General features: G+C 49.3%; 1 protein-coding gene across 1 annotated transcript in view; it reads right to left on the bottom strand.

Annotated features, from left to right (window-relative positions):
- Positions 1 to 17,410, bottom strand: part of GPC1 (glypican 1) — a 187,415-nt gene that overhangs the window by 94,383 nt on the left and 75,622 nt on the right. Inside the window, exon 2 of the mRNA XM_067301966.1 lies at positions 314 to 472. Within this exon, the coding sequence (XP_067158067.1) occupies positions 314 to 472 (159 nt within the window). The remainder of the gene's footprint in view (positions 1 to 313; positions 473 to 17,410) is intronic.

The following is a 17,410-nucleotide window of genomic DNA, read 5'->3' as shown; positions in this document are numbered from 1 at the left end:
CTGCTGTGGTAAGACCTGATTACGCTATGCTTGTAAAAGCTGTGCCTGTGCCAAGGTACACAATTTGTTGATCCGACTGCCTGCCAACCTCCTGGAACGGCTTTACTGACACGGAGTTCGCAAAATAAAACAAGTTGATCTTGCAAAAACACAGCCTGAGGGACCATTTCTACTGAAGGGCAACACTTCATGCAAACAACTGAGCGAGACGCAGAGGAAGGTGGAGCAAAAAACTGCCCTGATCAAACAGCACTCGGATACTGCAGGAGTGAAGGTTCCTGAGCAGAGGGCGAAGGGAGCCGGTCTCACCTACCATCGAAGCTTCTGTATTGAGCCGTTAGGATCATCTGCACTGAGCGACCCGCTTCCTTCGTCATGGCTTCAAACTCGCTTCGGCTTTTGTTTGCAAAGTTCTCCTCCATCTCGCTGGTGCAGCAGGTATAGCCTTGGGGGCAGATTCGCAGGTGCTCCCCTAAAACGAGAGAAAAAGGAGTTGAATGGTCAGGTCAGGAAAAGGATAAATTTCATCCCAGATAACTCAGCACAAAGACATGCCAACTCGATCCGATTCTACCCTCCTTTCCCTAGTAACCTGGACCTGCATTAGGCTTTACATGTTTAGCCACTAGTTCGAGTTATCTTGTATTAACACAGTGGTTGGTCTGAACGCGGAAAGAAATTTTCTCACTGCTGACTGTGAGGTAAAGACAAACCCAGGGAGACAAAATTCCTGTGTGTGGGGAGGAGAGGGGAAATAGAAGTGTTTCCACCCCAGGTCTGCCCTATGGTCCCAGCAGACATGAAAACCTCTGAAAAATGACATGTTATTTGTCCTCATTAGACTTAACGTGTCTCTTAGATCAACTGTTTGAAACTACTTTGCAAAAAAACCAAAACCGAAACCAAAGCAAACCAAAACAAAAAAAATAGCATCAATTCCCATCCTGAGAGGGGATTTCCACAACCAGAGAAATGAGACCAGGGCAAAGTTTTCAGAAGACACAAAAGACATGTTGAAAGCCAGTGGAATTTGGGTAACTAGTTCCCCTCTACGTATTTTGAAATCTTCCCATTTACTCTTTTTTCAATAAAAAAATTCTATCTCCCAGAAAGAGACAAGATACCCCAAAAAAGGCTCCTATGGCAGGCACCCACTGAATATACCCCTTGCTATATGGGAGGACAGGAAAGGTAAGAGGACTCAGATGTTAAATTCAAAGAACTCTTCAGTCTGGGAGCTCCTCTTGTCCCTCCACAATCTCTTTATTGTGGAAAAGCAAGCATTTGCCATAGGCACAGGCAGCAACATTTTAAAAATAATTGCTTAAGTTTTTGTGAGTCCTTACAAAGAGATATCCACCTGCAAACACACCCTGGATTTCTCCTTATCCAGCAATAAGAATTCATTTGAATGAAATCAAACATTAGGGTTTTTTTTCTCTAAAGAAAAAAAAAAATCTTGTTCCAAGCATGCACGGGGTAAACCAGTTACAAAGAAGTTAACATGCTTAACGCAATTTGATTGGGATTGCCAACAATTTTCCTGGCAATTTTACAGGACTGCTGTCTTAATGTCACAGCTGAGCTGAAACATATATTTAAAATCGTGTTTTATCTTGCGTGTCTTGACAGCTTCAGATCCTGAACCTGCACAGTCCTCCATGCAGAGTTTCCCATTAAAGCCCCGAGCTATTTCCCACGCAGACCCCTTATCAAAGGGGCCTCAGGCTAAAGGGCCTTTCACGCCGGGCACGAATCCGACCCTTGCGAATGCCGCGTCATTAGCAGTCTAACAGCACGTTTGACGGCAGTGAGCCGTGCAGCTCACGGATTTTAGCACAAGTCATTCTGGATGAGCTTGCACTTCACTGGCACTGGGTCCACGATCGCCGGCAGCTCTGCAAGGCTGCGGGCAAGACTCTGCCATTGGAAAGCTGAGGCCATGGCACACATTGGCACATTTGGCCGCTCCTGCCTCGTTTCTGGAAAGTTTTCCTGGCGGAACTTGCACCTTCTGGCCCTGCCTCCGTCCCCCTGTGCTCCCCGAAGAGCTGGGCCAGCACGGGCCCTCGTGTCTCGTGCCCGGTGGAGGACAAAGGCAGGGACAACGGTGTGTGCTATGCTGTCTCCCAGCTCCCTTGACCAGGACGAAGGCCAGGGACAATGGCGTGTCCTATGATATCTCCAAACTCCCTCGACTAGGACGAAGGCCAGAGACGGTGGCGTGTCCTACAGCGTCTCCCAACTCCCTCGACCAGGACAAAGGCCAGGGATGGCGGAGTGTCCTGTACCATCTCCCAACAACTGCAACTAGGATGAAGGCCAGGGACGGCGGCACATCCTAGATGTCTCCCAACAACCTCAACTAGGACGAAGGCCAGGGACAGCGGCATGTCCCACACCATCTTTCACCTCCTTCGTGACTCTGCCCCTGCTCCCTGCAAGGGCACAGCACAACTGCTCCAGGCAACGCAACGACCAGCGAGACACAGAATCCACTCGGGGAGGAAGGCCAAGACACGAACACCATGTAACTCAACGCCGGCCATAGCAAATGAAGTTTAAGTTATGTTGCTCGTCTAAGCCTCTCTCTCTCACATTTCCTTTCATAAACTAGATTTTTACAATTCATTCCCCAGCCTCACTTCTATAAAGCTACATTTGTACGAGAAAGTCATGATGAGGACTGCTGCCATGCAACAGACAGGCATAAAAAAGGAGCTGTAATTTTTTGACAAGACACAGCTTTGTTTCCTGTCACGGCAAATTAAAAACTCACTTCTTGTCCAGCTTTTTTAGTCTGATTTCTGTCTCCACAGGATTTTTAACAAGGATTTAAGTCCTATTTACAGTTGTTCAACTGGAGTATACATCCTCGCACGTTGCCTTTGCTGTCATCAGGAATGCTATCCACAAGGGCTTGCAGGTTAAGTCCTGCGCTATGAACAACCCTTTATAAACCCCGTATTTTGGTAAACCAAGATGAAGCGGTGGGACCCGGAGACTTGGGGAACTGCCTCTCCTGCCCGGCTGCCAGCAAACGAGGCTTGGCCGAGCGACTGCTGCATAGCCCGTCTTTCCAAGGACTAACCGGACCGCTGGGAGGGGGCACCTGAAGAACAGCCCCATTCACAGCAGCAAGGTGCTCCGGGAGAGACACGGGCGCGCGGTGCCGGCTCCCTCCGGAGCAACGGGGGGCAGCAAGAGGTGGAGGCGCGCTAGTTAAAATGGGATGTGACCAGACAAAAACCTCCACCCCAGCTGCAAGCCCAGGGTGTGTCTCAGCAAAACGGCACCGGTCCAACCTTTCTGCATTAACAGAGCATCAAATAACCTCCGGCCACCAGGCTTCAGAGAGGGAAAAAAAAAAAAAAAAAAAAAAAACCCAAACCAACAGAGGGGGGACAGAAAGAAAGGGAAAAATCACACCCATAGCTTATTGCTTAAAATTGCTTATTTTTCCACAACATTTGTGAACTGACTGTAGAAATATCTTTTTAATGCTTAAGCTCAGAGCAGTCCCAATTCCTTCTGATCAACATTTATTTTAGCTTTCTCCAGGCATTTGTATGGCACTCAGCACCACCGCATTTTATCTCAGTGGAAAGCAAAGTCTTCATCGTTTATCTTTGTAATTCAAACTCAGCGCGTGCAACGCAATCGTACAGCACTCCGAAAATGCTTTGCTTGCTCTGCTTTTTCACCGGACCCGCCCTGGAAACGCTGACTGTTATTAGTTAACCCTTTTTATTGACTGCAAAACAAAATGTACTCTGTACCGTATTTTTGCTTTGCCCACATTTCAACGTTCACTTGCTGCCTCGCCGTTACGTCACTGCTGAAGCCACACTGTAAATACCTGCGGGTTCCCTCGGCGGCAGATCATCCGCAGATAGCTGCGGGGAGCTCGACGTGTTTTACGAGGAGCAAACCTGCAAGGCACAAAGCGCCTCTTCCCCTGTATTGCTGTGTCAGGAAAGTTTCCCCTTGCACACGGCTGACACGTTGCATTACAGGAGCAAAACCGGCCGCAAGCAGAGGCCGGGCCCGCATCTCCTTGGAGATGACGGATACGCTCCCAGTGCCTCCGACCGGCGCCGGCTCCAGCCTGGTGACAACCAGCTCCTCGTGCTGGACGGGCGGACTCCTGGGCTACCCGAGTGCAAATCCCCGAGGCCTTGACTCGCGCCCCGGCTCAGGAGGCTCCGCCGTCTCTCGGGAACGGAGACGGGGCAGAGCGGGCATGGAAACGGCGGCAAACAAGGATCTCGCTCGCGATTAAGTGCCTGGGAGCGGAAAGGAAGAGGCAGGAGGCTGCCGACCGGAAAGTGTCAGGCCGCCCGGCCGCGGGCTTGGGTTGTCCTTCAGACACCCTCTCTCGGCTGGCTTGGCAGAGCGCGTGGCGATCAAATTCACTGCTGTGCTCGAAAGCGCTGGACATTAAATCACGTCCCTGCTCTCCCCTTGGAGATGGAGCTGGGCTGCCATGCGGCCGTGTGCCCCGGCGGGGGGAATAGCCCGGCCCTGCCCCAGCGAGCCACCGCCGACGCGAGCTGCAGGCAGGGCTCAGCGCCTCCGGCCTCGCGGCAACCCGCCCGGCTGGCACCGTCCCAGCAAAGTACACCAGGAGAAGCCCTCCAGCTACTCGCTGCCGACACGCTGCGCCTCACCGCGAGGCTCCGCGGCTGCACAAACAAGAGGCAAAGGCAGTCCCGGGGGGCTAAATCGCACTGCTTGGCTCCCTTTAACCACGTAAATAGCGCTATTTCCAGCCCTCGCACCCGGCTGGGGAGACTGCACTCGTTACGGCGTTTGCAGAAGGTTTGGGGTTATTTGGCTGTGTTAAAAGTATCTAAATGCAAATTATTACAGAATTATTCCTCCCAGAGGTTAATTTATTTTGGGCTGTGATAAACCCATCGCAGTCCTTCCCTCATGTTTGCAGCACCCCCCCCACGCTCTCTCCAAGCCGCTTCCGCAGCTCCTCTCACGCTCCTGCCCCGAAACTGCCTGCTGGCTGCTCCCGAGCCGAGCGCCCAGCCCCGGGGACACCCACCGCCCCCCGGCAGCTCCCTGGGGGACTGGCGGCACCAGGAACATTCACAAGGAGAGCAGCCGTCTCAAACAGCTTGCTGAGATCCTTCCTGCCGGTAACACAGGCATGCCAGGATTCAGCCCCCGGGCTAGGCACAGCTGGTGAAGATGTGCGAGACAGGCAGCCAAGGAGTCCCTCACTCTCCCTGCTGCGTCCTAGGGTTTGTTGTCCTGTCTCTCTTTGCACCTAAACCCCATCGAGGCTAATGACTGTCAGAGGCAGGAACTGAGGGCAAAACGGACAGTTCAGACCATGGCTTTTTTTACATGCAAGAGCACCTGGGGCAGTGGCAAAGCAGTCCTGGAGATGGTAGAGATGTCAGAAACACCTTGCAGGGAGGCAGAGCAAACCCCATGCTTACGCCTCCCGGCTTGCCCTGCTTCAGGTGCTCTTGTTCCCACCTTCCTTGAAATATGTATTTTTAAAAAGACCACAATCACCAGAGCGGTTTAGAGCGTGATGAGAAGCAACCAACAGCACAGCCTTTAACACCAGTACCATGATGTCACCTGGAAACCCAGTCTTGTCACAGATAACCCATGGAGGAATAGGGGGTATCCAAAAGCTTTCAGACTAGGGGATGGTACTGGTTGACCCTCCTAGGATGATCTCTTCATGCACACTGAGTTCTAGCTGCGCTGAGAAACATCAGTTGGCAAGTTGCTTCCCAACACTTAAGGCCCATAATATTTATGCAAGACAGTCCAGTGACCCTATGCCTGGGGGTACAGCTGGTCTCTCATCGGTAAAATGACTGGCCTATAGTCACTAACATCAAACTGAACTTAATACCACATTAATCAGAGTGCAAATCGGGAAGTTACCTGGTTACTGGTGTTATCTAACCATTGTGCATCCTGTTTCTTTGATTTGCAGCTAGCTGTCAGCGAAATACACAATATCTCCTATGTTCTGATTATGTATTAAGAATATTGGCTTGTTTGGCTTAGGTTTGCATGTAATGTCAGGGGAGTCAGGGAAGGGCCTGAATATTAAGTATTCTACAGCAAACCTTCAAACTTTGATCAAAACACACTGAGCCCTTTTCTCCTCTGTCTTAGTGGTACGTGTGCGTGGAGGCAGGCGTCCTGCCACAAAGTCCAGGCTGGCCCAGATGGGGAGGTGCCACCAAACGGGCTAGTGGTTATGAAGAAGGGCTGTGCTAGTGACATCAGGGTTTGCCTGCAGGTCCGTCCCGAGCCCTTCATATCACCCCGCGCGGGAGAGTGGCTCTGCTTCGCCGCCATCCTGCAGCAGCCCCCAGCAGGCACCACCTAGCGAGAGACCTGGCTTGGTCTCAGCCAGCCCAAGGCTCACCTCAGAGCAGCGTCTCAAGCCAAGGGCGCGGGGAAGAGGAAGAAGCCATCTCGCCTGCTTCATCCACACAGGCTGCCCCACGCGTGCTGCTGGTGCCTGCGGGCCTGAGTAAGGGGAGACGGATTTGGCTCTATTGCAACCACCCCTATTTCTGTTTGCTGCTGCTGGGGGATCAGCTGGTATCTCGGGGGACTGGTAACAAGGGCACAAAGTCTTTCCAAGCTGCACACCACAGGTCTGAGTTTGTCCCTCGTCAGCAGCTTTTACAATGCCTTGCCATCTGATGGCTAATGAAAAAGCGCGTGCTATCCGAGATGAACTAATGTTTTCGTTCCAGATAACGAAAGCAAGCACTATGTTCCACACCAGTGATAAAAACAGCAAGCTGCACAGCAACACACGTTTAAGTAAAGACAGCAGCAAAACATTGACTGCTTGCTCGCACAGCTCATCATTCAGACCAGGATTATACCCAAGTGACAAACCAAGACCAGCTAATCCATGAGATTTTCTCTTTTCACTCCCCACTTTTCTACTCCCTTCCAGGATTTAGTAAATATCAAAACACTGTTAACCAAATAAAGCAACCTAATCGGGCCAGTGCGCAGAGCTGGCTCCGCACCAGGTTACCACTGTTCTGTGACTGCGTTACGGCAAAAACCTGACATAGTGAACAGATACAGGCATTCCTGAGAAAATCACAGCTGGCATCCTCCAGGCAGAAGACCACTGTTAGGTGCAAAGGTTTTGGGACTAGCGCAAAACCTGGAGGCCGGGGTCCCAGGAAGCTCGGCGGGAGGGTGCGGGGAGGCAGAACGGGGATTTCCTCTGCATTTGCACTGTTCCCCCGTCTAAACGCTTCAGTCTCCGAGGCTGTCAGCTCAGTGCCATGCTCCCATGCTGCAAGTGGGGTATCAGTTTGTTTAATCCCGGATCCTGATGTCAGAGGAAGGCAAACACAGGCAAAAAAAGTTAATTAACAGAGAGGAAAAAGCCACCTTTGTGCCCTGGAAAAATATTAAGTAAAGAGTAGATAAGAGAGCATCTTCAGAAATGACAGTCTTGAAAATCCTAATGTCATCTGCGTGGGTTTTGGTGGCAAACTGCCCAAAGGAAGGGAATACAGAAAACACCACAAAACCCGACAACAGTCTTGTCGGGGACTGAAAGGGCCTGCCCGAAAGCAGTTTCCCCGTGCGCTGCTCCTGTGGGTGCTGGGATGCCTTTCCGAACGACTGCACCGTCCCGCAGCACGCCTCCCCGATGCTTCCCCCAGGTCCTCGCTCGAGAGCTGGGTCGGCCCTTAGCTGCGTTGGCCTGAGCCCTCCACCGACTCCGAGCTCTGCCTACGCAGCAAAATCGGCAACGGCTGCAATGACCCAAGCCTGTGTTTAAGGGCAAAGTAGGAAATGCTTTATAATTTGCAGTAGAAAATATCTTTTCCAGTGGTTTGAGAGAGAGGAATGAAAGAGCGATTCAGGGCCAAATCCACACGTCCCACAGGCGGTGAAGGCTCTCCATCTCCCCGAAGGGACTCAACGCACCCAGAGCAACGCTGCCCGATCCCCTCCACGGTGCCCGGCCCCCGCCGGGAGCGCCCAGCGGGTCTCCGCACGGTGCCGGGAACGAGCCATGCGGGAAGGCTCTGCAGGGCAGCCAGGACACAGCCTGTCATTAGCACCCTCCAAATAAATCAATCTTGAAGGAAGCCACCAGTGCAGGCAAGAGGGCTTTCAAGAACCGGGGAGGAGAAACGCACAGGGGGCTCATTGTTACGCTCCTTCCTCTCCCTTCCTCCGAAAAGCAGAAAACTCTTAAAATCGGTCTTAGACAAGGGAAGAATTATCTTGTCTTTTCACATAACGCTTGTGGGGACATACCGAAACCGTGTGTCATAATCCATCACTAGCAAGCTCTTTCAGAGTTGTCCTGAGCCCATCGGCTTCTCACCACATGTTTTGGTTCACAGTTTTGTCCTCCCCCCCAAAACAAAGGGGCTTTTTACCCACAGTTTGCTGCAACCTAAAATAAAGATCAAACTGCAAACCTATCACTCCTCTCTCAGATGCGGCTTCATAACAACGCAACTATGTTATTACGCAGGAGGCAAAGCAATTCATTAAGCAGAATCTTTTCCATTTTCTTCTCAGGAAAATATCTACTAGAGAAATTATCAGATTTTTCTCTTGCGCTAGCAGCTTGCAGCCTGAAGGATCACAGTGTGGAAAAACGATCTTGGTAGTAAACTGAAGATTAAAGACGCACTTCCCACTAAGAGATTTTACAGGTGATAGCTTTTGGTTTATTTCTCCATTAAAAAAGGCTTCTGGGCAGTAACTCATATAATCCATGAGAGGAACCTGAGAAAGGGGTTGGTCAAACAAGAAAGTCTTCTCCCGTCCTTCTGCCAAAGCCCTGTAGGGAAATGGTGATCCTGCGCTTTGGGCCATTTCAGGATAATGAGGCAAACGAGCTCCAGTGGGGCTGCAAGGTCGTCATCTGAGGACAGCGGCTGCTCGCGGCCCGTCCCCACCGCTTCAGTGGAAAGCACAAGGAAACCTGTACTCGTCCTTCACGGAGCAAATTCGAGAGCAAGCGGGCACCTCTGGACTGCCAGAGCCCCTTCCCACAGCAGCATGCCTGCCGCCAGGAAAGAACTTGCCTTCCATCAGTAAACCCCTTCCCCAAGGGAAAACGAACAAAAAACCCTCAAACAATCTGTCTGCTGGTAAGAACAAAAGTGATTTCTCAGTTGGCAAAAACACCCCCATCTTTAAATACTTATCAGACAAAAGAAGTCACTGGATCTAAATCTGATTGTGAGAGTTTGCAGAAACAAAATGCTTATGCCTAAAAATAAATTAGGTTTAATTACAGTCATTAATTTTGAATTCCATAAATGTGTCCATACTTCTCAAAATTTAAGATAAAAATGCATGCAATAAGTTGTCCGAGCCCCACAGATCTAGGTGCATCCTTTTTTGGATCTCTGTAAAAATGTATTAGACTTTTCCTATGGAGAGTTGTTGGTTTATGCCATAAATTAGGAGTGCTTATACTTTTCCTAGAACTCTTTGTTGTACATGTTGGCAGAAAGTGCAGGAGTGGAGAGGGTAAGTCCTGGCTGATGTGGACTTTCTCAGTTTGCAACTCTGGAAGGTTTTGTCAGCCCCATAAATGCTCAATTTTCCCTCAGCTATTGCTTTGTTCTGCGACATTTCGGCCAGCAGCAAAAGTGCTGAACAACCGTGGAGGCCATTCGTACAATTTGAGCCATCCTGAAAAGCGATTGAAAGTACAAGGTTATCTTGTGAGAACATGAAATTGCAGACTTCCAGTTAGATAAAATTTACGCCGTTGATACAGGAAAAATGAATATCAGAATCAAGTGAGGAGTTTGCAGAAGTACATATCCTGCAAGAGACTTGCAGCAGAAGGAATTCGATATTCTGCCTTTCACTTCTGGTTGTAAAAGAACGTAGGTGAAACCCATGTCTTCGCTCTGCACGTCTCCATCTGATCTTCGGAGCTGCCAAGTGGACTACAGAAAGCCATCTATAAACCCAAAGATGCAATGGATATCTGGAAAGAGCTCCTCTTCTGCCCTTAAAATTAAACCAAGGGGTATGATGAGACTAGGGCAGTAGCCAGGCCCTGCTGCAATCATTTCGTGAACAGATTTCTGTTTCCACAAGGGTCGAACCATCACTTTTCAGCACCACACAGCAGCTCGGAGCACCGGATTTAAACTGGGGTGAGCACTGAACACTCCAACGCCCTGCTAGGTCTGAATGCGGCTCACAGCTCATATTCCCCAAATCTTACCAGAGCAATGTATTTTAGGCAACTTCTGCTTGAAAAGTTAATGAAAATGTAGTTGTTCTCCCCTGAGCGTCAGGAACATATGACCAAGAAATGTTGCCAGTATCTGTCTCGCAGTGAGATTAGTGTTGGGTTTGTGTGGTATCCTATTTATAACTTTGACAAACAGCTCACCCAATCATTTCATACTTAATCATAGCTGTCTGCCCAGCTCCCTTCAGAGAAATGTTTTCCAAAAAGTATGTGCCAACATAATATGAACAAAAGGAAGCAAACCACATTCAAAAAAAAACCTTGCTCCCCAACCATCAAACAGCAAAAGCTCACAAGCCAGACAGAAATGAGGTCTTGGTAAATCATATACAGCATAATTGTAGTGTCTTTACTCATGGTACTGCATGGCTATAGTTAGTCAGTGTTTCCACTGTAAACCCCTATTTTCGTTGGGGTTTGCAGCTCAGCTGTAAGGAATTAAGTCCAGGATGAAATTTGGCAGTAGAAATTTCAAAGCAGGGATTATTTTTTAAACCATTTAAAAATGTTTTTCCCTCTCTCGATTCCCCTCTTATTTCTGAAGTTGTAGCAGTACGAATAAAAAAGAAAAAGCATGTCTGAGTGCTTTTTCATGTTTGGTTTCTGTGCACGTGTCTGTGTGGTTGATGGGACCAAAATGTCAATTAGCTGAGATTTTCAAATACAGGAGCTTTAAAAGTGAAGTTACAATACCCCAAACAGCTACAACTCAGCTTTCCTTTGGACATATTTGTAAGTAGGGTGTAAATTGCTATGCATTAATTAAGGGGCCTTTACATTTAGTATAAATCCTGCCTTAACATCTAGTGCCAAAGATGGGTTTCCACTTCATGGGACGCAGCTGTTAGTTTTCTTTACATTTCTTCACATCTTTCCTTCTTACAAGTAACACCTTCCCAGGGTTATCCGAGATGGCTTTCTGCTGGACTTGCTCCTCAGCCCTGCATTCCCGGCCCCCTCCTCCTGCCTACCTGCCTCTTCGTCACAGCTCGCACCGCAGCACGTACACACGCAGGGATGAGACCACTGAAGAGGAAGGGAAAGCGACAGGAGAAGTACCTTGGTAGGATATTTTATCCCAGCAAATACTAAATAGATTCTCTTGCAACATTTCCAATTACTCAGGGGAAACAGAGAGCTGTTTACACGCGTAAACATGTTGGAAAAAAGTATTTGCTCTTTTCCAGTCAGCTCTGGCTGAAGCTCCCTAGAGACTCAGCCTCTCTGGACACGAATGAGTTTTACTTTCGTGCATATGGACCACACGCTAGCAAGGTACAGCAGTCTCTGGGCACTATGCCTGGTTGTCACTGGATGCCATAAGCAGGGCACACCAGCGGATACCTTCTTTGAGTGCAATCCCAGCTCAAAGTGGTGGACCACAGTCATCCAATTTGGAAAAAAACACTATAAAATTGTGAGTTTAAAGGCTTACAAGACTCAGCCTGGAACTCTATTACCACGAATGGTCTGAGTGTTTGTACAAAAATCTTTGTTACAGAGGTTTTTAAAGAACAGAGTAGTTTATCCAGGTCATTTGGATAACTTGGACCACCTTGCAGTGGTCGTGCCATCCTTGGAGTTTCCCACCAGGACGGACCAAGCTCCATCTTGCGCCACTTCTCCGAGATTGCAAGAATGAGAGAGCTGAGAAGGTATCGGGCAGCACTCCCAAGGACAGCTGTCTGCAAACCACTCTGCAATTGCAATATGCTTTTCAGAGGACAAGAACTGCCCCTCACAACACTATCACTTTTGGTTGCAAGGTAAGCAAATATACCACCACCTTGACCATTTGTGCAAACAATTACAGCAAAAAATCTCCTTTAAGAAAGAATTTACTTATCACTACTACAAATTCTAGCGACCACAACACTTTTGTTGCAGTTGTTTTCTGAACTACTGCCACGTCTTAAAAACTATACAATGCAGAATTCTTAAATATATTACTTGCATCTGCTTTTCGAAGCAGCAGTTAGAAATTAAGGGGCAAATAAACTCAGTAAGATTACTCATGCACCTACATTCATTCACAGAAACATTAGCAAGATCTTGGCTTCAGAGGGCTGGATCATACTTTCCCACCGCAACAGCTATTAACCTGCCATAACACATTCATAGAGTAACAGCTGATAACGGTGCTTAACTGGCCTCCATAGACTATGGTGGTGATTAGGGAATATCTTAGAGAAACTGTCATGCATTAAGTGCTGGGCTAAATGCATAAAAATGGGTAAAAGAAAAGCTCTGCAATTTCAGGAATTTACAACTTGAACAAGGTCCATTCTTGACATTTTGGTTATTGAGCCTTTTTCACTTGACGGTCACAAAGAAATTGCGGCTAAACGCAAACTGCACGATTTTTTCCTTTACCTCTTTTCCCTCTGAATGTAGGCTTTCAGTATTCTGTAGCTCGCAACGCTAAGCCACCTTAGAAGACCTTCTAGACTAGTCAGTAAATGATAACACTTTTAAAAGATGTATTTAGTTTTCCCAATGCTGTGCATCCAAACAGGTATGCTATTCCCACCTGGGAAAATCTGTAGCATTTCAAAGAGTATCTCATACCCCACGTCCCAGATACTTAACTAGGTCTAAATCTAGGATCCCAATAAAAGTGTCAAGCTTTCCTTTTGACCCTTAGGTTCTCCATCTGAGCTCACTGAGCAGTTTTGCTCTTGAGTAATCATATTCCTTGTGCATCAGGCCTCACATTGTTACCCATTTTCTCATCTTACCAAGAAAGAAGGGACCATTCTCTGGATTCAGAAAGCACTTTTACCAAGTCTGTAGGATTTCCAGATTCAGTTACGCCAGTAGGACATGGTTTTGTCATTCTTAAAGATGCTATCTACTATCACCACACATTCACCAGTCTGGGCATTATTAGCATTGGTATAATTCATGAACATGCTTCAAAAATATCTTCTCTTTTTGCAAGATCTTGGAAAAAAAGCAATACCAGCCTGATCAGTCAGTAAACAGTATATGACCACCACCATGATCAGTATGTTTTTCAGCAATGCCTTGCATTATTTTTTCCCGTGGCTCTGCCCACCTCCCAGCTCATTCCTGAGCTCCTGACGTAAAACCAAGTATCAGCAGGGAAGCAAAGGATCCCAGAGCGGGACAAGCAGAGCAATCGTTCTTGCGTGCGGGATGCTTATCTCCCACCTGCTTAACCACAATGCCTATTGACTGATCCGGAGAGCAAACTGGAGAGGATTTGCTTCTCTGGGCACCCACAGAAGTAAACACTTCTCAAGCCTTGTCTGAGGTGTTTACAGGCACGTCATGTCCCAGCCTTCAGGCTTCCCCTGGGTCCTGCCAGGGGACTGTGCCTCTCCGACCATATGCGCTCACATAGCTTGAATGCCAGTCATCGGCGAGCCTCAGTAAACCTGCCCTGGAGAAAATCCAAGCGGAAATCTCATGGGAAAAGGTGCTGTCGCTGAGGATGCTTAAAACCAGGCTGGGCAAACAGCTTTAACCATACCCCACTGAGCCATTCTGTATTTACTGTATTGCTGAAACCACATGGTCTCAAAGGACTTTTTCATCCTCCATTTCCCAGGCTGTTACGACCCGTCTATCCCCTGGCTGAGACGTCAGGCAACGGCAGAGATTGTACGCTGGCTCCTGCACCTCTTCGGGGAACCAGGACAACATGCCGCGGGAGGGTATCTGTCAGGGGGGCACAAACAGCAGAAACCGCACTGGGATCAGCAGCTGCCTTAAGCCAACAGGGCCACCGACTGCCGAGGCAGCATCGGACGAGGGGAGCAAAGGGGGACGCGTCAGGCGCACTCGCAGAGCCGCTGCTTTCCACAACCCTGCCTCTTTTCAGCATGACGCACAGTTGCCTGCTGTAACTTCAGGTTGTTGCTCACCTGAGGCCTGAATCCGCTTCCCCTGAAGTCAACGGCAAAACTCCCGCTGACCTCAAAGGCGGAGGGATTGGGCCCCCAGTGCTTCCAACTCGCTCGTAAGCCACCTGTGTGCTTAACAGCAGGTTAGCCACACTGGGAAGAGCTTTCACGCTCTTCAACCCTTTTCTGAATGGCAGGGAGAAGTTTGCTTGAGCACAGGCAAAGCCTTTTGTGCAGCTATTTTACCACAAACACGCTACAGCGACTTGTCCTTATGTCAGGCATTTGAAGAAAGTGCCACTTTTCAGAAGTTAAACATGCTGCAAATAAGATGCTTTATAAACTCTTCTGGCTAGAATCAACATTAACTCCCAGAAGTATACTTAGCATACTCAGCACCAACCTGCCAACTGGTTTCTAGCTACAATCTTTTAAGAATTACACTCTATAAGTAAAAATACAAGTAAAGATGAGCTTTCTTCACAAGTCCTGGAAGTATTCTGCTTTTATACTTTTGCCTGTCAAAAGATATGGTCTTCTAGATGGAATTTAATTTTGTTTTCAGCCTGAAACACAGTAGCACAATAAAGGGATCCAAGGGTCATACAAACAAGTTAGCGTATACATCCTAAGTCAGTTCAAAGCTACCAAGATTTTGCTGAAAAACAAAAATAGTAAAACACAGGACAGAAAACTGATCTCAAAGCCTCACTACTCCGTAACATGGGCAATTTTCATTGTGTCCCTTATTCCCATTATCTCCTTTAATTCCTTGCAAATTCAGCTTTTGTTGCTGATTTGTATTCAGAGACGCCGTAAGGAGCAGCCCACAATGCAGCACAAGTACTACACCTTGCAGGACTGGTGTGCTTCTGGAATATCCCTCACCCCTGACGCTTCACTGAAAAACTCTCCAATCCTGGTAGTCTCAGTTGTCTTTAGAAAACACTCCCTACCACGCTCACACATTAACCTGACCAAGTGGAGAGCAGCAAAGGAACCGATACGCCCATTCGCTCTAAAACGCCCACGTATCAGCAAGCGCCAGGCCAGGATGCTCCTGAGCCCAACGTGTAGAAACGAAGCAAGTCGAAGGCGAAGTCCGAAGAGCGCTTTGCAACCCCACCTCTGCGACACCGAACGCAGCCCGGTTCCTTTCAGTGACCTTCAGGCTATTTATTTTCTTGGCCCCTCTCAGCACCTCCGTAGCCTGCTCGCGGCCGTGGGGCGCTCTCCAGCGGGAACCCTGGCCCTGCTCAGCCGCGTGGGGCTACAACAAGATGCCAAGACCAGCACGGTCCCCCTTGTCCTCTCGCGTCCCGTTCTACGGCTTCCGTTCCCACTTCTCTGCCATCAGCTCCCCCTTCTCCTCTTGCCTTGCAGACCAGCAATGTGGCAAGGGCGCGCTTGCCATTTCTGCTCCCGGAACGCAACACGGAGGTCGCTGCCGTACCGCGGAGGGATAAAACCCGCCAGCTTCCTGGCCGCGAGCTCGGTGCCTCTGCAACGCAGAGCGGGCATGCCTGCCGTGCTCCTCCCTAAAAAGGAATAGGCTTCCTGCAAGGAGGCTTTCAGGAGCTCAGAAGAAGAAACATCTAACGGAGCGGCCTTGCTGAAAGCATGTTGCGCTCAGTGTTTATAATCGAGTGGTTCACAGTAATAAATTGCACTTATCTCCGCAAAACCCGCAATACAAATACACCGCTACCCTCATTTTGAGATGGAGACCTAAGGCTCAACGGCGCTACATGGCCTTAGCCTAGGAAAGGCTCGGCAAGCCGTGGAGCGAGTGGCCGTCACCTGAGCCGCCTGCGGGCATTCGGACGAACAGGCCTTGCGCAGCAGTTGCCAGCCACGGACGCTGCCGGAGAGCCGGGCGGGAACGAGCCCGGCACCGCGAGCACCGGCAGCTGCCGACACGAGGATACGGGGGCTCCGGAGCGCGCGCCAGCCACGCTGCTCCCGGGGTAACGCGCAGCCCGAGAAAAGCAACAAGTCTTCCCCTAATCACAGTGAAAACATCACTTCCCCGAGGAGCGGGGTATTAATTACAAGCCTACGCAGTTTTAGCGACGCCTGCTATGTTTATTTTGATCCTCGCTACCACACACAGAGGAGCTGCAATAACATCTTTCCTTGGAAGGATTAGACATCACCAACCTCGTTTAAGAAAACAGATGTTGCCAGCAGGCCATCAGAAAGATAAGAAATTACCTGACTACAGTCCAGGATGTTTCAGGATTTAGCCATCAAACACGCACCTTTGCAGTGTGCTGGGTTTGGGAGATAGCATCTTTTTTAATCACCCTTGCTGAAGCCCTTTGGAGGCTGCGTAACAGCTCTCTCCAAACGCGGCAGCACCGTCCGGGGCTGTCCATCAGTCCAGCGTGCAATCGCTATTTGTATCCCATGCAGCGAAGGGCTGCTGTCGGCTAGGCTATACTTTTTATTTATCCTACTTGATGACAGGACGATTCCAGGAGCCCTTACAAGGGCTTATGATCCATGTCCTTCCCAGAGGCACGGCCGCTGCTTTGCTTTTGGTTCAGCGTCCAGACCAAGAACATCTGGGCCACTAAATTAAGGAGTATCTCCTGCTTCTATCTCCCACCGGTCAGCGATATGTCTTCCCCTGGGGCCTGACTGACACCAAACACAGAGCCCAGCTCTTTCAGCGCGTGAGCTGGTCCCTAGTGCTCTGCAGTTGCTGCAGCTCCTCGGTTCAGCGCCTGGCTGAAGCGGGATCAGCATCCGAGCCCCAAACCCAGACAAACCTAGCTCACATTGGCATGACCTGGGCGGGCAACACACAGGAGGGAGACGCACCCCGTCTCCCTACGGCATCGCCCAGGTTTTTCACGTCCCCGGTGGGAGAGACGGACACCCCGGCGGAAGGGCACCATGCCACCGGGGCGCTGCTCTCCGGCAGGGGCTGCCCGCTGCTGCACTTCCAGATCACCTGCAAAGCTCCTGGGCCGGAGCTGGGAAAGCTTCAGTGCTCAGGCCACGGGACTCTGCAACATTGCTGCTACAAACCACCAGCTGAGTTGACCTCAAACATGGTAGCCCTTAAACACACGTAGTCTGAAGTCAGGGTAGGTGACCTGTAAGTGAAGCCCTTAGTTTGGATATTCTCTTGTCCGCTCTGCCCATTACCACCAAGCATGTTGATTTATTAAGTGTAATTGATAAATATTTTCAAGAATGTTTTGTTGTTTTGAGTGACTAACTTCAGGGCTCTTGAAGAAGCCTCATTTTCAAAAACCACTGTAAA

This window comes from Apteryx mantelli, chromosome 9 (genome assembly GCF_036417845.1).
Source record: "Apteryx mantelli isolate bAptMan1 chromosome 9, bAptMan1.hap1, whole genome shotgun sequence".
Taxonomy (NCBI): Eukaryota; Metazoa; Chordata; class Aves; order Apterygiformes; family Apterygidae; genus Apteryx; species Apteryx mantelli.
The sequence above is the reverse complement of the archived record's forward strand: the minus strand, read 5'-3'. Positions and strand labels throughout refer to the sequence as shown.